Source organism: Ochotona princeps, chromosome 21 (genome assembly GCF_030435755.1).
Source record: "Ochotona princeps isolate mOchPri1 chromosome 21, mOchPri1.hap1, whole genome shotgun sequence".
NCBI lineage: Eukaryota > Metazoa > Chordata > Mammalia > Lagomorpha > Ochotonidae > Ochotona > Ochotona princeps.
Window position 1 is genome coordinate 29126436 of NC_080852.1, and position 23682 is coordinate 29150117.

Below are 23682 nucleotides of genomic sequence, written 5' to 3' on the forward strand. Positions count from 1 at the left end.
GGGGCAGCAGGGTTAAGCTGCCACTTGGCAACACTGTCATCTTCAGAGTGCCAGTTTGAGTCCTGGCTACTCCCCTTCCAACCCAACTCCCTGCTGGTCTGCCTAGGAAAGCAGCAGAAGATGGCCCAAGTACTTGATCCCCTGACACCCATATGGGGTTTCTGGCTCCTAGCTTCAGCCTGGTCTCAACCTAGCTGATCTCATCTCCACACGAGAGGGAATTCAAGGAAGAGACACGGATAGAGGTAAAGTAGAAACAGAAGATTGATCTAGACCAAAGCACACATTTAAGTCCATGAGGGGGTGGACTTGAAAGACAAATTACAGAGATAAAAGGAGAGACAGAGAACTCTTCCATCTACTGTTCACTCCCCAGATGGTGACATTAGCCAGGGCTGGGCCAGGGCAAAGCCAAGAGCAAGAGCTTCTTCCAGGACTCTTGTGTGGGTGCAGGGGCCCACGTCCTTGGACCACCTGGTTTCCCAGGTGCACTAGTAGGGAACTGCATTAGAAGTGGAGCAGCCAGGACTCAAACTGGTACCCATGCAGGCAGCAACGTAACCTCTTTACCACCGTGCCAGCCCCCTTCTTCTTTCTGTCAGCTAGCTACTAGCCACAGCATCCACTTCTCCTGCCCCTGTCATTACAACATTTCTCCCCACATCTGCCCCAGGTGCTCAAACAGGAAACAGGAATTCTCTTTGCTCTTGCTCTGCCATCATCTCACTCCATGACCCCATCTACTAGCCCCCACAGTGTGACTAAGGTCAGTTCACTGCATTCCGCCCCCATCCAGCCCATCAGCCTCTCTGCCTGGGCACTACAACAGCATACTCCCAGTTGCCTCCCAGTGTGGGATAACAGGAAACTCCCACTTGCTCTTTGTCCCTGGTTCCTGACCCAGAACTCCTAACACCCCTGGAATTTCCTGAGTGCTGGAAGTGTCCTTTGTTGTGCCTAAAAGGCCCCTGGAGATGACTCCCAGGGAGCAGGGGGACTGCGGCCAGGAAGACCAGGCAGTGTCAGAACTAGATGTCCAGCAGGGAGGAGAAGTTGAGAGGGCCAACGAGGTGAGCAGAGAGGAGGTGGGTAAGGCAGGGCATCCTACAGAGCACCTCGCTGCACACACCTGGGGCCAGCTGCTCTCTTAGTCCTGTGCATCATGACCTATGGACATATGCTCCCATCACTTCTTGTTTCCCTAAGCCAGGCTGAGATGGGCCGGGGCTCTCATAGGTATAAGGAGCAGAAAGACAGAAGGGACGTATCTGAAGACGCACCTTGTGGATGGTGAAATCACAGGTGCTCTCTATGGAAAGGCTCCTTTCTAGTCGGTCCTCTTAGGAACCAGAGTTGGAGTCTCATCTTGGGCCTGGTAATGTCCTGGGACGTGTCCGTTCCCTCTCCGAGTTTCTGTGTGTTCCTCAGCAGCACGGGAGTAGTATCACCCAGCAGTACTCTGCAGAAGATAATGGAATAAAAACCTTTAGCTTTTAGCTGCCAAGCGGCCCAGCGTTATGATATTTATGTATTTACCTCTGACCAAACGTCACAGGGGGCCCAGGGTTATTTTCTTTTCTTTTCTTTTCTTTTCTTTTCTTTTCTTTTCTTTTCTTTTCTTTTCTTTTCTTTTCTTTTCTTTTCTTTTCTTTTCTTTTCTTTTCTTTCTTTTCTTTTCTTTTCTTACCAAAAGTCATGGTTCCCAGGTGACAGCATGAGATGTAGTATTGTTCTTGCAGGAATTTGTTCCAAGGGAATCATCACAGAGATTCTGAGATTTAGGAAACCTAGGTCTCTAGGTGCGGGCAGAAGCTCCTTAGAGAAACCCCATCTGCTCTGGGCTAGCTTACTTTTTTTTTTTTTAAAGACTTATTTATTTGAAAGGTAGAGTCAGAGAGAGAGATCTTCCATCTACTGGTTCACTCCCCAAATAAATGGCCACAGGATATCCAAGATAAACACCACAACAGCCAGAGTTGGGCCAGTCCAAAGTCAGGACCAAGCACTCGAGCCATCCTCCACTGCTTTCCCAGGCACGTTAGCAGGGAGCGGGATCAGAAGTGGAGCAGCCGTAGCTAGAACCTGCTCCCCTATGGGCTGCCTGCACTGCAGGCAGAGGCTTTACTTGCTAGGGCACAGCACCATCACCCCTCGCTGGCTAGTTTATTCTTCCTTTCTTTTTCTGTCATAAATGCTTTTGCTTCTCCCATACCCCCAGTAGAAACTATTACATGGTTATTCTAAAAGATGTAAATGATACTATGGAAAGTAAATGATACTTTCCATAGTTTAGCATATGCTCCTTCTACACGACAGTTAATGATTTTGAAATTTGAATGCCAGACACACCTAAATAATTAGTTACTTGTGACGCATAATAGGAATTGTGTCCGTGAATGCACCATCTAGTCAAAAACTATATGCCCCACGAAAGTCCATGTCCCTCCTCTGTAACACAGGAAACTCACCAATACCTGAAATTTAAAATTTTTTTTTACCATATCCTTATATTTTCCTGTACTTTTGACTGCTCCTGCACTTTGTAAAAACAATCTCTTGGATCCACATTGTGGCACAAAGCCACAGCCTAAAATACTGGCACCCCATATGTGTACCTATTTGAGCCCTAGGTACTCCTTTTCCAATCCAGCTCCCTGCGGATGCCCCTGGGAGGGCAGTGGAACATGGCCCAAGCCCTTGTGCTCCTGCACCCACACAGGAGAGCAGGATAAAACTCTTAGCTTCTAGCTTTTGCTTGGCCTAACCCTGGTCATTTGGCCATTTGGCTACTTGAGGAGTGTAACAGTCTCTAAAAGTCTAAAAAGTCTCTTGCTGTAAGTAGTCTTCTTAAGTTTTATTTCTTTGAAAGGTGGAGTAACACAGAGAGATCTGATCTCCACTGCTTCGCTCCCCAAATGCCTACAATAACCAGTGCTGGGTCAGGCTAAAGCCACAGTCCGGGAACTCCATCTGGGCCTCCCAGGGTGTGGCGTAACAAGGGAATGGATTTAGAAGTAGAGGGGAGACTTGAACCCCAGCACTCTGACATGGGATGCAGGTGTCCCCAACTCTTGCCCTGTATGTTGACTTCTGGACCACATGAAGTATCCTCAGTAATCCATAGAGTTGTATGTATGAATGTGTGTATGTGTGTGTATATGCATATTCTTCCTTTCTTTTTTTTAAAGATTTATTTAATTTTTATTACAAAGTCAGATATTCAGAGAAGAGGAGAGACAGAGAGGAAGATCTTCTGTCCAATGATTCACTCCCCAAGTGAGCCGCAACGGCCGGTGCTGCACCAATCCAAAGCTGGGAACCAGGAACCTCTTCCAGGTCTCCCATGCAGGTGCAGGGTCCCAAGGCTTTGGGCCGTCCTCAACTGCTTTCCCAGGCCACAAGCAGGGAGGATGGGAAGTAGAGCTGCCGGGATTAGAACCGGCGCCCATATGGTATCCCAGTGTGTTCAAGGCAAGGACTTTAGCCGCTAGGCCATGGCGCCAGGCCCCTTCCTTTCTTTTCTAATCCATTCTATCATTGGAGGGCTTTGGGGGTAGTTTGCAGTGTTTTTTTGTTTTGTTTTGTTTTAATATTTATTTGTTTTTATTGGAAAGGCAGATTTATAGAGAGGAAGAGAGACAAAGATCTTCCATCTGTTGGTTTGCTTCCCAAGTGGCTACAACAGCCAGAGCTGAACCAACCTGATGCCAGGAACCAGGAATTTCTTCTGGGTCTCCCATGTAGATGCAGGGTCCCAAGGCTTTGGGCCATACTCTACTGCTTTCCCAGGCCACAAGCAGGGAGCTGGATGGGAAGCGGGGCTGCTGGGATTAGAACCGCCACCCATGTGGTATCCTGGTGTGTTCAAGGTGAGGACTTTAGCCGCTAGGCTCTGGCACTGGGCCCGGTTTGCAGAGTTTTGCTATCACTCACAGCACTGGCCCTGGGTATTCCCGGGCACAGCTGTAGCATTTGATTAGCTGGTGAGGTCAGAGTTTGCTGCCTCCTAGACACGTAGCAGGAAGCTGGTTGGATCAGAGCAGCTGGGACTCCAGCCAGCATGTGGACATCCCAAGTGGCAGCTTAACCCACTGCACAACACCTGCCCTTCAGTGATGTTTTTAAATCAAAATATGCTTATTTTTAAACTTCCATTTTTACTTTTGTTGTGTTTTTAAGTCTGTGTGTGTGTGTTTTACAGCATAATCAGAGCCTGGGGCTAGTTCAGGAATAAGCCATCAGCTGCTGGTGTCCTGCTGAGCATCTGTGGAGGTTTTGGGAGGGGTTGGGCTGGGACCCCAGCAGCCTCTCTCCCCTGTGGGTATGTGGGAGGCCACATGACTGCTTGTGGCTAAAGGGCTGGGTGCAGCAGGACTGAGACAGGCTAAGAATGGGTACCAGCAGCTGGCCAGGGCCACACACACACACATCAAGGTCGTGGGCCCAAGATCTGGGCATGGTGCGGCCAAGTTTCCAGGGCTGAAAATCACAAAACAAAGGCTCTTTCCAAGTGACCAGGAAGGGCCTTCCTGCAGCTGCCTTTCTCCATTCACGGAGGATCCACAGCAAGCCCGAGGGCCGGAGAAGCCCAGGGTCCAGGAAGCTGGGCCAGAGGGGCCGGGGTTTCCTGGCTTGCCCTGGGTCTCAGTGGGTTGCAAAGGGAGCTTGGCTTGTGAATTCACCATCCTCTTCTCAGCCCAATAGAAGGATCCTTTTCAGAACTCTGCCTGAAGTGGCCCTCAGCTTTGGAACACACAGGCCATTGTGTGTGTGTGTGTGTGTGTGTGTGTGTGTGTGCTGGGACTTTTCCTATAGCCAAGAAAAAGCGACAGAAAGGCTCTTTCAGTTGGCTGCAAAATAAGTAGGGCTCTGTCCCTAGACAGGGGCCCATTGCCACGGGGGCTGCCTGGCCATTCATAGGCTGCCCTATGTGGACAGCAGGCTGCCTCCACTGTGGACAAGCTGTGGGACTGGGATTTTGCAAATGCCCTTTAGCCAATAATTCTTTATACAACCAATAGGAAAAACCTAAATGTATGCCTGCAGATAGATATTCCTAAGTCCGATATCTTTTGTGCAGACACACATACACATGTATCTATATAGAGTGATGATAATTTCAACTGTGATCATTGATAGTCAATAAATAGGATTTGGATGAAATTTTGGCAACAGGGCAATCCAGAGCTGTAGATGTGCCGGGACTTATGAAATTACAAGATGAGACAGGTGTTTAGGACAGAAGTTAGGTCATTTCCTGGGATGCCTGAATCCCATGTCAGTGCCCGGGTCCGAATCCTAGCTGGTGTAAGTCTATCCTTCCACCTGTCAGTCAGAACAGCAGTTTTCCTGGGATAGAACTGCTTCGTTTGGGCCCTGGAGAAAGACATCATGAAAATGTGTATATTAGGATGCATGTGGAATTTGATGATACTTCCGAAAAGTGGCTTTATGCCTGCAGAGGCCCTTGCCACCTGCCTCCCTCCCCCATCTGGATTGGGAGCAGAGTAGCCAGGATTTGAACTGGCACCTATACAGGATACAGCCTTAACGCCCCCTGCATCTCAGGACCAGCTCCCTAAGTGCTGCTTTGATGACTAGGCTATCCACTCTTCCTGGAGCTCATTCCAAAGTGTGGTACAGGGGGACTTGGAGCTAGGGAGGGATACGGTCTCACAGATGCTACTGGGATTCCGGAGAGGTCAAGTCCACCATTGCACATGTTGTGGATGTATCTGTGTGGCAGGCAGCTTTGCACCTATGTGCTCATGAAGATAGACCCCAGGACTAAAGGAGAGCTGGGGGCTTGATGATGGGCCCTGCTGTGTGAGTGGGTGGTGGGAGGGAATAGGCACCGTGTGGAGTGGCTGGCTCCCTGCTTTCCTGCTTGCTACAGACTTCATGCTTACACACCCCTCTCACTCCTGCCAGAAGTTGAAATCCTTCCCCTAAGGTGATGGTAGCAGAAGGTGGTACCTTGCGGCTAGCATTGTGGGGCAATGGGAAAACAGTGGAAGCTGACCCCCAAGTGGGCCTCTAACACCCGTGTGGGAGACCTGGATGGAAATCAAGATTCCTGGCTTGGCCCTGTGGAGCAGCGAGCATTGCAGCTGACACCTGTATGGGATGCCACAAATGGTAGCTTTACCTGCTATGCCACAATACTGGCTCCTAACAGTGAGTCTTAATAAACACCTCCAAGAATTCTAATGCACGTGCGGTTCTGGGAACCATTTATTTGTCCAAGAGAGATGTTGATTCGGTTCATTCTGGGAACATACTTTGAGAAACCTGGTTCTAGCAGATTTCATAAGCGACCCACTGAGTGTCTGTAAGTCCAGTTACTAATTAGTAAATTAGATTGAACAAGGTCCTAGAGCCTATTTAATGATAATTTTGTTCTAAGTTGTTATAAATGCATATTACTTTTGCAGAAAAAAGGTGCGCCCCACCGCACCTTAAGCCACTGCTTGGGCTGTCCATATCTCCTATTGTACGTCTGGTTGAACTGCACACTTCTGATCTGGCTTCCTGCGAGTATACCCTGAGAGGCCCCCCTGCCACTGACACGGGAGACCCGGGTGGAGTTCCAGGCTCCTGGCTTCAGCCTAGCTGGCCCTGGCTCTGGCAGGCATTTGACGAGGGAACCAATAGAATGAACCTACTTCATTCTATTATTGTGCTTTGCAGCAGGCTGTCCAACTTTATTGTACAAACAGCCTCTCCAAGGGATCTAGTTAAAATGCAGATTCAATTCAGCATGAGATGGGGTGGAGCTTGAGATTGTACATTCTCAACAAACTCCCTGGAGGTTCTCAGAATCTGTTAGTCCCTGAACAGCACTCCAGGATTACAGGCTAAGGGGCAGCTTCCTTGTATCGTGGTCTTTGTCCTCCGTCCTGGCCCTGCAGACACAGTGTCCCTAACATAGACTCAGCCAAAAGGTACTACAGCATACCAGGCCCTGGGCCTATGGATGTCAAGTACATGGGAGTGGAAAACCAAAGATCAAACCCAGAGACACATGTAAACACAAACAGACAAATCATGACAGCCAGCCCTCCACATCTTCAGATTCTACCAAGAGCATATGGAAAATATTCATGGAACAAGGATGCATCTCCTTGCCATTTCTGCCTTAATCTAACACACTGACATACCTCGTAGGTAACAGTATTCCATAGCATCTGTGTAGGTAGACTGCCTGCAAATCTAGATGACTCCAACATCCTGGGAATCTGGAGGCCACCTGAGTCTTGCCATCAAGTCCCCCACAGATACCACAGGCTGGCTCTGTAAGGGGATTTCACAACATTCACAGCAAAATGAAATCCAAAGCATGAGTTTGCTTATGTGCCAAAAACATACGTGGAAAACAGGAAGTATGAAAAATCTACAGGCTGATGCTATGGTGCAGTGGGGTAAGCCACCCACTGGTTCGAGTCCCGGCTGCTCTGTTGCTGATATAGCTCCCTGCTAGTGGCCTGGGAAAGCAGCAGAAGGTGGCACAAGTGCTTGGGCCCCTGCACCCACATGGGAGACCTTTAACAAACTTCTGGTCCAGCCCCAGCGCCTGTGGCCTTTTGGGGAGTGAACCAGCAGATGAAAGACTTTCTCTAACTCGGCCTTATTAAATAATAAATACAATTAATCCTTAAAATAATGTAAAAAGCTGTCCATTATTAGAAAAAACAATGCATGGGTTTTAAAGTTGTTTTGAACCAAAATAAACTCAATTAAAAAAAAATTAGTTGAAAGAAAGGGGGAGAAATCTTCCATCTGCCGGTTTACACCCCAGTGTCAGCAGCTTGGGCTGGCCCGGACAAACATCAGGAGCCACGAACTCCATCCAGGTCTCCCACGTGGGTGGCAGGGGTCCAAGTACCTGGGCCATCTGCTGCTGCTTTCCCAGGCGCTTTAGCAGGGAGCTGGACTGAAGCGGAACATCCAGCCAAGCCTACGACCTGGCACTGGGACATGGGATGTCAGTGTCTCGATGGAGGCTTAATTCAGTGCACCACAAGGATGCAAGAACTTTCTGAAACTCGCTCTGGTCAGACGTAAGCAGGAAACGAGAAGGGAATTGAAAAATAACAGCAGGTCCCGCTGCTGGAGAGCCTGGGGGTGGGGGGGTGTCAGCAGACGCGAGGAGCGCAGGGAAGAGTTAGACCATCCCAAATCCGGTTGCAGCCAGGGAAGTGGACCTCGGCAGCAGTACCTCATTCTTCATCTCCCACTGGCTGCCCTATGGGAAATGAAACCTCTTCAGGGTCACCTCCGAGCAGGGCGCGCTGGGCCATGCGGGGGCGCCCAGGAGTCAGGTCTAGCGGTCCCGGATCGCCTCGGGGGGCCAGCCGACTCCAGAAAGTAACCCGCCCCTAGTAGGGCGCGCTCGCCCCACCGCACCGGACTACCCGTTCTGTTCGGCTGGACACTGTAACACTGTGGCCTTTCCCCTGTTTCCCTCAGTCTCCTTGTTAAATTGGACTCTGATCCAGCCGCAGGTGACTCCCCAGATCTCCAGTTGTCCCTCTGCGGATTGCTTTTCCAGCCGGGAGACCGAGGCACGGGGTTGGGGGGGTGGAGAGGGGCCGAGGAGCGTGCCGTGGACCCTGCCCGCGGACTCCCCCCACCCGGCGGCGGCGGCGGCGGGTCTCCCGGGTGGGAGAAGTCTCCCCGGGCCGCCCCGGCCCCGGCCGTCTCCGAGCGCAGGACCCCGCCCAGCGCAGCCAGGGGCGGGGCGGGGCCGGGTGCCCGGGACTGGAAGGGAAGCCGGAGACCCGATCCCGTCCGGGACTCACAGCCGAACGGCGGCAGCGGCGAAGAACTCCCGCTCAACCCGTGGCAGCACACGGGGCGGCCTCGGTGGGCACACCTCGGGGATCCTCAAGCCAGGGGCGCGCGCCACGCCGCCGCCGCCGGGCAGGGCCAGGCTAGGCCTGCCCCGGGGCGCCCGCCCGCCCGTCGACCCCACCCCTTCGGCCGCCCCCTTCCCGGCTCCCCGCCTTCTCCAGCGGCCGGGGACGTGCGCGACCGGCTAGCGAGCGGCGGGGACTGCTCCCGGTGCACTCACTTCCGCGTCCCGCCGCCGCCATCGGACAATGGGCCGCCCGCCCCGGCTCTCGTGAACTTCCTGCAGCTGCCCGGGCCTCTCGTACAGCCCGCACCGCCGGGGATCGCAGCCCGCGCGGGAGGAAAGCCGCGGGAACTCCAGCCACCCCGGGACGCGCCTGCGCCTCCTCCGCGGCCGGCCGGCCCCAGCCGCTGACTTGTTGGCGGTTTCCGAAGTTGGTTGCCTGAGGTGGATGTGATTTCATTCTTCTTTAGCCTATTTTATGATTTAAAAAAAGAGAGAGTTTCTGAGTGGGCTGGGAACTGCTGAGCGCCACCAGCCGCCCCCACGTGGACGACCCTGAGGGGATAGAGAAGTTGCAAACAAATTTGGTCCCGGATGGCTTGGAGACCTCAACTTCCGCTGGACTCAAAGTCCCCGGGGTCATGACCCCCACACCTGGCAAGTGCGATTGTTTACCTGTCCTGCTCAGGACTTGAATCCCTGCCCTGCCCTCCAGTGTCTCTACTCCGCCACGCACTCAGCACCCAGCACCGGGCACCTGGGCTGGGCCCGGACGCCTGCCGGCAACATGGATAAGTACGATGACCTGGGCCTGGAGGCCAGCAAATTCATCGAGGACCTGAACATGTACGAGGCTTCCAAGGACGGGCTCTTCCGCGTGGACAAGGGTGCCAGCAACAACCCTGAATTTGAGGAGACTCGCAGGGTATTTGCCACCAAGATGGCCAAAATCCACCTGCAGCAGCAGCAGCAGCTCTTGCAGGAGGAGGCCCTGGCCAGGGGCAGCAGAGGCTTTGTCAATGGCCCGCAGGCCCACCATGAAGCTGCTGGGGCTGGCAGGCTACTTGGAGAGGCTGCTGCCCGTCCCCCTCTGGCTTCCCCCACAGTGGCAGCCACCTCAGTGCAGCCCTCGTACACTGCATCAGAGCTGAGGGCCAGGCCCTGTGCCCAGAGCACCAAGCCGGGCAGCCAGGACTGTGGCTCCAGGGAAGGCCCTGCCGGTTCGGAAAGGTCCGCCCTGCAGCGGCCCAGCATCTGCGAGGACCCTTCGTGCCTCACTCACGGAGACTATTATGACAATGTGTCCCTCGCAGGCACACAGTGGGGTGATGCACCCCCAGTGGCCAACAGCATCAGCCTGGGTGTAGGTGGTGCGTGGTCTGGTCCCTCAGCGAGTGACCCGTCGTTGCCCAGACCCTGCGGGGACCACCGCCTGTACCAGCTGCAGCCCTCTCTCAGCCTGAGCAGGTCTCCTGAGCATGCTCTTGGTGGCCAGGATGCTGGCATTGGCAGCCGCAGAGCTGAGAAGCCCACAGGCCTTTGGGCCACGGCCTCCTCCCAGCGGCTGAGCCCTGCTCTGTCTTCTCCAGGCTTGGAGAATGGGGTCCTAGGCTTGGGGCCCATGCAATCCAGGACCCCCTCCTCTGTCTCAGCATCCCAGGCCCTAGGCTGCTCTGGTTCGGGGGCGCTTCCCAGAACAGATTCACAGCTGGGGAGTGAGGTCTCAGGCATGACGTGCAAACCTGCTGTGGACCCTCAGCCCTGGTTCCAGGAGGGGCCCAAGTCTTACCTGTCCAGTTCTATCCCATCTTCTTCGTTGTCAGCAACAGCCAGCAAGGACAGTTCCCAGCCGGGCACTGTCACATCAGGCTGTGCAGATTTCAGCCCAGCTCCCAAGCTCAACCCTGCCAGCCTTATCCAACCTGTGATGTCCACTCCGCCTGAACTGCCTCCCAAGGAGAGTCCCCTTGGGTGGTCCTCTGAAGGTAGTGTGGGTCCTGAGTTCCCAGAGAACTCCTCCCGGGTGAGGCTGCCCTGCCAGACCCTGGTGCCAGGCCCAGAGCTAGGCCCATCAGCCGCTGAGTTAAAATTGGAAGCCCTCACCCAGCGCCTGGAGCGAGAGATGGATGCCCACCCGAAGGCCGATTATTTTGGTGAGTGGAAGGCTGGCACGGTTGGTGACCAGTTAGGGAGCGATGGGGTCCCTTCTCTGGGTGTGTGTAGGGGGTCCTGCCCCTACTGGTGAATGGTATTGGGGTGGTGCGGCGGGGGAGGCTCCTTTTCCAGGTATTTCTGTGAATGCAGAAACTTGAGAGCCTCCTTGGACAGAAAGTGGACCTTGGTGTGGGTGTGAACAGTGAAGCAGTGTGGCATTGCTTGTGGCTGATTTATTTATTTATTTATTTATTTATTTATTTTCATTGGAAAGTCAGATATACAAAGAAGATCCTCCATCCACTGGTTCACTCCCCAGGTGGCCATAATGGCCAGAGCTGAGCTGAGCTGATCTGAAACCTGGAGCCAGGAGCCTCTTCCAGGTCTCCCACGTGGGTGCAGTGTTCTAAGGCCTTGGGCCATACTGCACTATCCCAGGCCAGAAGCAGGAAGCTGGAAACCCATAGGCGAAGACTTTAGCCACTAGGCTCCCACACCAGGCTCTTGTGGCTGTTCTTGGGAGAGGGAAATGAGGGGCTTTGAATTCCAGAGTTGCTGGGTGTGACACTGGCCCCTGCTTGCTGTGAGGGGCTCACACTGGATCTGAGGAGGCGTGGCTTGCAGGTTCATTCTGTGGGTGTCTGGGCGGGTCTGGCTATTTGAGGAGCAGTAGCTGGGTTGGGGGCTGTTGGCTGCTGTGTGTGCGTGTGCACGTATACACACCTGCTTGAAGGTGATCCCGTGCAGTTAAGGCAGGTGGCTACTGCTGTGGAAGATTGTCTTAGAGTGCTAGTTCTTCAAGTACGATCTCTAAACCAGGGCCCTTTTGCTGGGAAATAGTTGGAATTTGGGCCTCTTGGGCTCTACCTTAAACCTGCAGAATCAGACACTGGGGTGGGAGCCAGCCAGCTGCAGTTTTACCAGCCAGCGCGGTGATGCAGATGTGTTGGGCAATTTGAGCCCTGTGGGATGAGGCGTCTCCTCATTCGACCCCCATGCACCCCAGGCTCCTGCTGGATGCAAGGTTGTGCCCATAGTTGTGGCTCAAAATAGGCTGCAAGATACTTCTTGCTGGCTTAACTCAAACTTGTAGGTTTTTGTTTTTTTTTAATTTACTTTTTAAAAACCGCAAGCTCTTGGAGACTGCTGGCTTCAGTTGTGTTTTTTCTGTTTTTCTCTGCTTGAGTCTAAGAGGTGGCAGAAAATGCTGGGTGCATCCCTCTATTGAGAGGTGACTTAGCTGTCGCACAGGAGAGCTAACTAGAAAGCTGGCCTTGGAAGGGTCTAGAAGTGTTTATGAGTAACGTTATCCAATTTGTTCTTTATATTCTTTGAAAGGCCGAGTGACAGAGAGATCTTCCGTCTGCTGGGTTTTACTTCCTAAATGGTCATGACTGTCAGATCTAGCCCAGGCTGCATCCAGGAGCCAGGAACTCCATCTTGGCCTCCTGTGTGGGTGGCAGGAGCCCAAGCGCTTGGCCAGCATCTCCTGCCTCCCAGCTGCGTCAGCAGGAACCTGAGCTGGAAGTGGAGGCAGGCCTGCATCCCAAGCAGTGCCTTAAGTCACTGCAGTGCACCACCAGCCCCAGGCTTGTGTTTAGTTTTCCATCTCAGGCTTACCGAGCAACAGAATGGCAGTTTTATTTCTCTGGGAATGCAAGTTTACAGTCAGAGTAACGGCATTAGCTGACGGCATTCCTTCCACATCTGTTTCTGAGTGTCTTACCTTGGCTGTGCTGTGTGCCAGGCCTTGGGGATACCCAGTGAACAGCTTAGATGATAACCTTTGCCTTCCTGGGGGCAGGGAGGAGGCTAAAGGAGAAGGGGAATCCGCAGCAAGTCCAGGAAAGACTGTTGGCCATCCTCACTGAGGTCTGTGTGACTGCGGTCAGGTGCAGTTGCAGGGTACCCATTCGGCTCTTCCCCGTGATTCCCATCCATGTGATTTGAAGAACCATGCATATTTTGTCGAGCCTGTACAAGTCCTCAGGGTCTGGCGCTTGCCTGGTTTCCAGTTCTTTGATCAAGTCGTCTGGCACATTCCGCCACCATCTCTGCTGCTGCGGGAGCAGAGTGTGAAGGACAGGCTGTGCATGCTGCCGGGCTGGTGCTGTGGGGCTCCTGGCCTGGCTGGATGCCGCTCATGGACTGCTTAATGCACTGTGACTTCTGTCTGCCATTGGCGTGCCCTTGGCTCTGGATTATCATGCCTGCCCTACTCCGTGGTGTCTGCCTGTCTTTATCTCTTTGTAAGGAAAAAAGACCTGGAGGAGCCCCTGTCACAGACTGGGCTTCCTGGGAAGCCAACCCTGCCTGGATCACTTTGATGTACAGAACGCTGTTGGGGTCCCCTCAGTGGGGTTCGGTAGAAGTGCAGGGGTAGCTGGAGGAAAGGGGAGTTTCGGGAAGGGGCCTGACTGTGCAGGTAGTTAGGCCAGAAACACCGTTTGAAGTCCCCCAAGCTGGCCTCCACACCCTGTGGCTCGGCCATCAGCCCCAGGCTGCATGGGGAAGGTGGTGACCTCAGCAAGGCTGCCTTGTGTGTTGGGGTCTGACAGGTGAAGCCCACTGCTAGCTGCACCCCAGTGACAGCTGGGCCCTGCAGCGGAGGGCTGCCCCGGGTTCCTGTCTCAAGCAGGCTAGAGTCTGGGGTGCCGCACTGGGTTCTGGTGGTAGCTGTTACACCTGACATTGGGTTTTTGGTACATGGTAGGTGTTCCCATGTAACTGCACAGCTACCTTGGTAAGCTCTGTTTATCCCTGAGAAGGCAAGACCAGAGAGGTTAGTGGCTTGCTGAGGGACACACAGACTTCCTTCTGCTCTGACCTGGCATGCTGCAAGTGAATGGTATTCTTGGTCTGAGTGAATACCCCATGTGTGCTCCTCCAGGCGTAGACTCAACCCAGCCCTTCCTGGGCCTTCACCCCACCATGTTTGGGGGCCTGTGTGCCATGCCTGCATGGCTGTAGGTGGGGCTGGGTGGTCGCTGCCTGCTGGAGAGGTGGGCCCTCCTCCACTGGGCAGGGTGCTCCAGTGGACCTGTTAGTCTGGGAAGGCAGGAATAAGTGGGTGACAGGGTTTGCTTGACCCAACAGGGTGCTGTCTGGGCCCCTCCCCACCCCACAGGGGAAAGGAAGAGGTGGCCGGCTGTCTTGTTCCTGCCTGTCTTTGGTGGTCATTCCTGAACTTGATCTTGGCCCAATGGCCAAGAAGCGATGGTGGACATTCCTGTGCAATGGAAAACAGCAGTGGCCGAGCTAATGGAAATGGGCAAGGCACTTCCTGGGAGCGGCTTTGCTGCTACTCCCATCCCAGCCCCACTTCCAGGAGCCTCGGGGGCTGAACCAGCTGACATCATTTTGTAGGCGATGCAGGGAGCAGTCCAGCAGGGTGTGTGACCATCCTCCCCTCCTTCTCCGCTGGCTCTCTCTCTCTTAGAAGATGTACCTCCTTCCCCTTTTCTTCTCATGACCTCTTGTCCTACTCCCATCAGCATGAGAATCCGTTCCAACTGTGATCAGAAAATGGAACCTTTTTAGAGTGAGTGGACTCCCCCTGGAGGCCCAGGACCAGATGCAGTCTGCCAGCCCAGCTCTGCGGGTGCACCCCCTGGGGCTCTGGGTGTGCTCAGGCTTTTCCTCATCACAGTGGCAGCTCCCGCGTGGTCTAAGCTTGGTCCTCTGTGTCCCTGCCCTGAAGGGCTGTGACTTGGTCCCCAGCTTCAGGCCCCTCCCTCCTCGGCACCATCCGTCTCTACAAGGGGAGGTGTTGAGTCAGCCCCAGCCTTCAGAGAGGGGCATGGCCTCGCAGGCTAGTGCCCCCGCTGTCCCCTCGGCCATGTGTTCGGGTCCTCCCTTCTCTCTCCCTGGGCTCTGGACCCTGTCCCACCTGCTGGGCTGCTTGGTGCTGCCTCGTGTACTGATCCCGCCAGCGTCCCCCTGGACGTCCAGGGTCCCACAGTGTCTGCCTGTCCTGGTTTGTTCCCCCTCCCCTCAGTGCCGGGGGTCCTGCTCCTTGGGTGAGAGGATGGTTGTGTGCTTTGCCTCTGTGACCAGGAAAGGATGCCTGGTTGTTTCCATCCGTTGTTCCTGCTCTTCCTATTAAGAAGGCAGAGAGTGGAATCAGCCTTGTGATGTGGCTGTTCTCGCCAGAAGTTTGAACAAAGTTCTGTTTTTTGACATCTGTTGATTTATGGTGTTCACACAGGGATGTGTTTGGGTGTCAGGAAGCTGGGTGTCCTGGCCTAAGAACAGGTGACCTGTTGCCCTATTCTGAGTCTAGATGACCTCTGAGGGTCCTGTGAATGTGGCCTTGGACCTCATTGGGTACCTGGGCTGTAGATGACTAAGTGGGTTGGACAGTAGCCTAGTGTCCCATCTGCTCCTGGCAACCTTGGTTGTTAGTTGCGGTTACATTATCAGAGCACGTGAGAGTCAGTCTTCCTTTAGATATTCTGGGAGATGCTGTGCCATCTCACATGCCTGCCAACCTTTGAAATCATCGTGACTGGGGCTGGCACTGTGGTGCAATAGCTTGGACCTTTGTTCTGCAGCGCCTCCTATGTGGGCGCCTATGGTTCAAGTCCTGGCTGTTCCACTTCCGATCTAGCTTCGGCTCATGTGCCTGGGAAAGCAGCAGATGATGCCAAGTGCTGAGGCCCCTGCCACCCACATGGGAGACCTGGATGAAGCTCCTGGCTACGTGGAGAATCATCCTCTGTGCTAGAAGACATTCTAATTAAAGTGAGATTAGAAAAGACTCCAGCCTACACTCCCACCCCTGAGAGAAGAGCCGGTGGGGTGAGTCGCTGGTGTTTCCAAGGTTACCATTGGAGGCTGCCTGTTCTACGTGGGTTTGGCATCCATGATGATGACACAGCCAGGACCCCTGGTTTGTGGTACTTGCTGTGTTTTCTTTTTTGTAGTATATTTTTTATTTGAGAGGCCAAGACAGAGAGCCCTCTCCCCCACTGGCTTACTGGTCACAAAGGCCTGAGGTTGGACAGGTTGAAGCCAGCAATTTGAAACTCCATGGGATTGTCCCGCGAGGGAGGACGAGCAGCCGACCACGAGCCCTCACTGCTGTCTCCCAGTCTGCGTATGAAAGGTATGAAAGGTCTGTAGATCTATTTATTTGAAAGGCAGAGTTAGAGAGAGAGAGAGAGAGAGAGAGAGAGAGAGAGATCGAGATCTTCCATCTGTTGGTTCATTCTCCAAATGGCTGCAACAGTCAGGCCTGGGTCAGGCTGAAGCTAGGAGCCAGGAGCCTCATCTGGGTCCTCTGTGGTTTACCTGGATTGCCACATTAGCAGGAAGTTGGATCAGAAGTTGGAGAAGCCAGGATTTGAATTGGCAGTGACTGTGCCACTGCCATCCCCATTCCTCTTGTCCCCAAGAAGGGCTTTTAGCTGAGACTGTGACTTAGAGATAGTTTGGCAAGATTGCTCAGCTTTGCTCGGCACCCCCACATGTATTAATCACTTAAGTCCTCCCTGTCAACCTTTTTTGTTATTCCCATTTCACAGACAGGAAAGCTGGAGCCACACAGACTTGTCTGCCTGCCCAATGCACGGGTGAAGTCGCTTTGCTGCATGGGAGATCTTGGCTGCCTTGCTGGGCTGCCTCTCAGTGCCTGGATGTGCTGTGACTTTCTGACCAAGGTTCCTGCAGGGCAGACGGGGAAAGCAGAGCTGGGGTCTCCGTTCTTCCCTGCTGGAGCTGGGAGCCCCAGGGGGATCAATAAAGAGGCAAGGGGTGGAGGGTCCCTGCTCCAGCCCACAAGAGAAGCTACATCCAACTCTGATAAACCTGGGTGGCAGCCAGCTTCCTCTCCGTGCAGGACCCTGTGTCCAGAGATGCCCTCCTGCCCAGGCTCTGTGGGACATGGGCTACTCAGTGGCCCTGTCCCTGGTCGCACACATTGCTGTGAGGGTTAGGGGGGAGAAGTCCAGGCCTGTGGAAAGGGCTTGCCTGTTACCCGCCCCCCAGTGCTGCAGCACTGAAAACAACTGGACGATGCCTCATCTGGGGGCCGGGGTCTCTACAAATCGTTTGGTCTTGAGGCTTTGTCACGGCAACCTCAGGTGGGGCTAGAAATGCGATCATTTTAGAGCAGGCCTGCGAATGCTGTTGTCAGTGTCCCCTCTGCCCCCTGGCAGACCACAGGGACCTCAGAGGTGATGCTTAGAGTCAGTGGATCAGGCTGGCAGCAGAAACATTGCCGTGAGATGGAACAAGTCAGCCCCATGGCCAAGGGCACATGTTGAGGTGGGGCTGCGCCAGGCAGCAGGTATTTATATCCACCCCCTCCCCCTCCAGGGGAAGCTGCTGGATGGACACAGCCTCAGGGTCACTCGCTGGAAGGTGGGGCCTTTCTGCTCGAGCCTGTCGAGGGGAGGGAGAGCCACAGCCAGGTTATTTTTAAGTTCTGTGAGCTGTTGAGTAGAGACTTGGCCGAGTTCCTTCCTCATCTTTCTTGTTCTGTGACTCATCGCTGCGTCCCAGGAGAGCGGGGACGGGTGACTCCCGGATCCTGGAAGCTGCCCGGGAGGATGTCAGAGGCCACGACTTCCCTCTCCCCTTCCTACTCCAACATTACACACAGAAAGTTCTGGAAGCCTCGCTGTCACTCCCGGTGAGGGAATGGACGTTTAGCAAGAGTCAGCCCTGCCAGCCAGCTCTGGGAGGTGCAGTGAGCAAGGTCTCAGAGGACCCAGTGGGCAAAGCCCCGTTTATGATGCAGACTCTTGAGTCAAGGGTGGACACGTGGCCTAGCAGGCTCTGGGGCTGGACAGCACATGATGGTCATTTGGGGAGATAGGTCAAAGGGTATGTGTTTGGCAGTGATGAGGATGCTGTTTGGACTGCTTGTATCCCATAACAGAGTGCTTGAGTTCGAGTCCCAGCCCTGTTCCTGATTCCAGTTTAGTGTGTTCCCACGGAGGTAGCCAGTGATGACTCCATGTCCTTGTCTCCCTGCTGCTCCATGTGGGAGACCCAGGCTGAGTTTTGGCCTCCTGGCTTCAGCTTTAGCCAGCCCTGGCATGTGGGGAGTGAGCGGGCAGAAGGAAGAACTGACTCTCTCTCCACCTTGCAAACAAAGTCAAGTTCAAAAGGGAGCTTTGGAAAGAAGGAAAGACATCCAGGGGTAGATTTGTTGTCTGTGGTCCTCAGCCGCTCCGATAACGGGGCCTTCCCAGTTCAGCAGAGCCTTCCGTCAGCTGAGTTTGGGGATTTCCTCCAGTAGGGCGGGGCAGGTTGCGGCCATGCTTGCTCAGTCGTTGTTCAGGGCTCTTCTGAGGTTTTTGTTGCATTGTTGCCTGTCTCCCACCCCCTTTGATTGCTTTCTGCCGATGCCGTAAGGTTTACAGGTGACTGGGGGACGCTCCGGGCTGTTTGCGTGCCATTGTCTCCATGTCACGCGTGTGGGCTGCGGGTGTGAGGGTGCCGAGGTCCGGCTGCCTGTGCTAGCTTGAGCACCTTGCTTCTCTCTTTTGCTTTTGGTCTCCTGAGGACTGGCTGGCCGGTGCTTATTTTTAATTATTTCCATTCTCATGCTGTGAGCCTCAGAGCGAATTGTGAAGTTGGGGCTGTAGACTGACAGACAACTCTTGGCCTTGAGCTGGGTGGTGGTTGGAGCTGACTCTGCGTGCGTGAGTGTGTGTGTATGTGTGTGTGTGTGTGTGCAGGGAGTGGAAGCAGGCACCACACATGCATTAGTTGAACTTGGAAACTTTCCCGTTGCTTGTAGGGAAGCCAGCAGCTGAGTAGGGAAACCCGGGTGGGGTGGGTGTTGAAAACACGTGTGCAGGAACCAAGTTTTCTTAGAAACAAGTGAGGTCACACAGTGAGCTGGCCAGCGCCCCGCCCATGTTTGCCCCATTGTGTGTTTATGGAGGGTTTGTCCCTGGGTCAGGCTGTGTGTTGGCTCCAGGGATGCCAGCTGAGTGGGCTTCTGTCCCTGGAACACAAGGAACCACCCCTGGGTGTACCTTCACCCCTGGCTGTATCATCAGGGAAGCTGACGTGACCCGCCAGAAGAGCTTGCCTCTCAGAGCGCTGGCAAGGCAGGGCAGGAGTTGCACAGCCAGGGAGCAGGTGCAGGGCTTCAGACTGCCAACTGTGGTGTTCCTGAGGCCCTGTGTGTGTGTGTGTGTGTGTGTAGGGGGGCGGGGCTTACTCCTTGGACACAGACACCAGAATGAAAACCATCTGAAAGGCAGACAGAAAGGCGGAATGAGCAAAAGAAGAGAGATCTATTTCTCCCACCTGCACTTCACTCCTCTTTGCTCGGGACAGCCAGGGCTGGGCCAGCAGGGTGAAGAGCCGTGAATCAACCCCGGGCTCCCAGGTGGGTGGCAGGGACCCAGGTATTTGAGCCGAAAGCTGCTGCTGTCTCCATTAGCAGGGAAGCTAGATTGGGAACAGAAAAGCTGGGACTCCACTGAGTGCTGTGGTATGGGATGTGAGTGTTTGGAGCAACAATGTACCTGTGGTCAGACCTCCTGCTGAGGGAGTCAGGGAGCTGGACCCAGGCTTGAGGACGTCCAGCAAGAGGTGTGTGGGTCTCAGGTACTGCCTGAGCCCTGGGCAGAGGTCAGGTGCAGCTTAGCTGCAGGTAGACCTTGGGGGAAGATGTTCCTGTTGTGCGAAGTCCAGTGCATTAAGAAGCGTCTTGAGCATGTGGGCTTTGGATCTCCCAGCCTTGGGTCTGGGGTAGCTGTGCAACTCTGGGGTATCCATGTCTCAGTTTCCACATCAATATGGCATGCACATGGTGGTTTTTTTCTCTTTACAAAAAAAGATTCATGTATTTGATTTCTTGAAAGGCAGAGTGGCAGGTAGAGACAGAGGGAGGCCTCGTCCATCTTCTGATTTCTCACTCTCCAACATCCACAATAGGCAGGGCCAGGCTGAAGCCAGGAACCAGAAACTTCCATCCAGATCGCCCTGGTTAGTGACCGTGGCCCTGCTTCAGCCGTTATCTGCAGCTTGCCAGGCACAGGAGCAGAGGAGCCAGGTCTGGCACTGGGCGCCCTGATGTGGCTGCACCATATGTCTGTTCTCTGTGGTAGAAGCGGCTCTTACAGATGCAGGGAACTGGCCTCCTGCTGCACCTGTCCGTGCTTCAGAGGGAGACTGGTCTGAACCGACATGTGCTTTAGGTACAAAATCCACCCTGGGTTTTGAAGGCCTGACATGGAAAAACGAGAATGTAAAACAACTCCTTAGTATATATTTCTGTCAGTGCTAAGCTGAAAGGAGGCTATTTTGGCTGAGTAAAACTATGCTTGTCAAATGAGTTCCACTTGTTTTGACTGTGTAAGTGTGGCTGCTGCAGCGGCCTGCGGGATGGGACTGTGCAGCCTGGAGGTGCTTGGAGCCGAGTGTGGACGGCGGCCATGGCTGTGCAGTCTGTCGCTGCTGTGAAAGTACCCCAGCGTCCCATGGTGGGAGGGTTTGGGGAGGGGTGGGGAGAACCCAAGTATCTATGTAATTGTGTCACATAATACAATGTAATTACTGAAGTTAAATAATAAATAAAAAAAAAAAAAGAAAGTACCCCAGCGTCTTCGCCTTGCCCTGTCTGAAAGCTGTGTCCCGTGGGTTTGTTTAGAACCACGCGTGGTTCGACCAAAAGGCTGTATTTTGTTCAGGGGAGACTGATGTCACGAGATTGCCACCATGGAAGACCCCCTCCTCTCCTGTGCCTGCTGCCAGTGATGGTAGAGCCAGGGGCGGGGGTAAGGGGGAGCAGGACAGGCACTTGTGGGAGTCTTCAGGACTATATGCGCGCGGTGGGGAGCTGAACTGAGCCCTTGGTCTGGAGCCTTAAAAATACCCTGGGGCTTTAGCCAGTATGGGCAGAGCATCCCAAGAGATAGCCTGGGCCCTGGGGGTGGTTAGAGAAGCGAGAGACACTACTCCTTCCTGTCCAGAGAGGCGGGCCCCTCTGGTGGCCTCTTCAGCCTCTGCCTGGGTGTGGGCCTCCCTCAGGGCCTGCAGGCAGGGTGGCCCCACAGTGGGTGGGGGAAGGGCAAGCAGGCTGGGAGGGGGCTGCCGGAGATCTGTTTGTCCAGGGTTTGCTTGGCAGGCCTGGCTTTGCTCTCCCTGGAGCAGCTTAAACAGAACAAAGCCCCTTTGTTGCTGGCTATGGAGGTCAATCTTAGAAGCTGGGAGCAGATCCGAGCAGGCAGCCCCTGCCCTGCCTGCGGCCCCAGCTGCCAGCTCTCTGGGCATGTTAGGGGTCGGGAGAGGTGGCTCTGCCCAAGTTGACAGCCAGAAAGCAAAAGACAATGAAGTGAGGAGGAGACCAGCAGAGCTGGGGCACTGGGTCGTCAGTTCCTGAGTTGAATGGTCAAGGGCAGGCAGGCCCAGGGCCTTCATTTGTCCAGCCTCTTCCCACCCAGCCCTGAGAGCCACGTGGGGTCATTTCTGCCCTGATCCGGGGCTCTGACTGGTCATAAGCCCCTGCACATGCCTACTTCTGGATAGGAGGAGTGTAAGAACTTGTGGTTGTGTTCTTAAAAACGTTAGATGCACACACAGCACCGAGTGGTTTTGACAAATGAGCAGGTCTGTGTGACCCTGTCACTCGTGTGAAGATACAGAAAATTCTGTCCCCAGGAGGACTACTCAACCACTGCTCTGGGTCTGCATTTGTTAACTTTGCCTGTAGAACGTGCTACAAATGGCTTTGTACCGTATGCATATGCAGTTGAGTTTCTCTGTGGGTTCTGCGAGTCTGCCTGCTTGCTGAAACCTTTTTGTGACCCCTAAATCGATACTCAGTGCACTGTTATGATTGGCCATAAAGTTGAGTCCCCTGAACTGCACTTCCCAGCTGTGGTCAGACGAGGTGACCTGTGTCTTCTCTCAGGTCCCTATGGTACACAGGTGTCCTCCCTGGGGTCTGCTTTTTGCTGTGCCTTATGCATTTCTGCGGTTTTTGTTGGTGTTTCACTGTGTAAAAGTGGCCACGAAACTGTACCCTAATGGCTGCCATGGGTTTGTTCAGGATTGAGTTCCAGCATCCTTGACTGAGGATGTAATAGATCAGTGATATATGTTAATAAGCATGTTTAGGACACCAATGTCAGGCTAAGCCTCAGCCCATGGTGCCAGCATCCCATATGTTCATTGGTTGAAAGCTCAGCTGCTTCATCTTCTATTTTTTTTAAGATTTATTTATCTTTATTGCAAAGTCAGATATATACAGAGAGGAGGAGAGACAGAGAGAAATATTTTACGTCTGATGATTCACTCCCCAAGTGACTGCAACGGCTGATCCGAAGCCAGGAGCCGGAGCCTCTTCCAGGTCTTCCATACAGGTGCAGGATCCCAAAGCTTTGGGCCGTCCTCGACTGCTTCCCCAAACCACAAGCAGGGAACTGGATGGGAAGAGGGGCTGCTGGGGTTAGAACCAGCACCCATGTGGCATCCAGGTGCGTTCAAGGTGAGGACTTTAGTTGCTAGGCCATGGCGCCGGGCCCCAGCTGCTTCACTTTCAATCCAACTTCATGGTAATTACCTGGGAAAGCAACAGAGGGTGGCCCAAGTCCTTGTTCCTTGAACCCACATGGGAGACTGGGAAGAAGTTCCTGATTCCCAGCTTTGGACAAGCCAGGCCAAGCCCAGCCCTGGGCATTGTGGTCATTTTGGAGGAGTGATACGTCTTAAAAAGTAAGCCTCTTGAAATGGAAACATGACCAAAAAACAAGGGCATTTACTGATCAGAGGATGCAAGCTGAGGCTGTCACAGACCTGCCAGCAGTGGGATGGCTCAGCACTCACTGGTTCAGAGGCTGCTGCAACACAGAACCTGTTCAGCATCATTTGAAGAATTTCTGCGGGCAGTGCTGCTGCAGAACGGAACGTTGAAAAATTGTTGATTCACCTCTGCATTGGAGTGTTTGTATTGCTGCCAGTTTTCCATATATCAGCAGCTTACTGTTACAGCGAATGCACTTACACATTCTTTTTGTATAGTAAGATTTATGTATGTATTTGAAAGGCAGAATGACAGAGGGAGAGGCAGGGATGAGAGAGAGCTGAATTCCTGGTTTCGAGCTTTATCTGGGCCCTGCGCTCTCTATTGCAGGCAATGGGGGAGTGAATCAGTGGATGGAAGATATTTCTTGTTCTCTGGGTCTGTCTGCCTTTCAAATAAATGAAAATAGCTAAGCATTTAAAAATAAAGCTCTTCTAGAGTTATGTTTCCACTAGCAGTGTACACCTCTGGGACACATGTTATTTTTAGTGCTTGTCAATCGAGCTGGTGGCAAGTGGCATCGCCTCCTGGCGCTTGGCATCTAGTGCAGTAGAACATGTGGTTGATGTGCTGATGGGCAATTCTTGTGCAGATGGGAGTTGAGAAAACTCGGGGGGGGGGCTCTGTGTGGAGAGAGGAGGGAAGTGTGGAGGGCACCCATAGAGATGGGCATGCCTAGGACCTGCGGCAGGAGGAAGCTGGCTGCAGGACAGCAGAGGGTGGGACTTGGAGTTGGGTGCAGGGCTTGCTTGTGGATGCCTCACGTCCTTCTTGCTTTTGGGGGAGTGGAGATGGGGGTGGTGTATGTTTGGCCCAGTGGTTAGGATGTCACTTGGATCCTGCCCATCTACGTTCGAGTACCTGAGTTTGAGTTTTGTCTCGCTTCCAGTTCCAGCTTCTT

At 53.7% G+C, this 23682-nt stretch overlaps 1 protein-coding gene across 1 annotated transcript in view; it reads left to right on the plus strand.

Annotated features, from left to right (window-relative positions):
* The first annotated feature begins 8974 nt into the window (after positions 1–8974).
* LIMD1 (LIM domain containing 1) overlaps positions 8975–23682 on the plus strand; it is a 39760-nt gene continuing 25052 nt past the window's right edge. The window contains exon 1 of the mRNA XM_004581399.2: positions 8975–11010. Coding sequence (XP_004581456.2) covers positions 9645–11010 — 1366 coding nt within the window. The 5' untranslated portion in view covers positions 8975–9644. The remainder of the gene's footprint in view (positions 11011–23682) is intronic.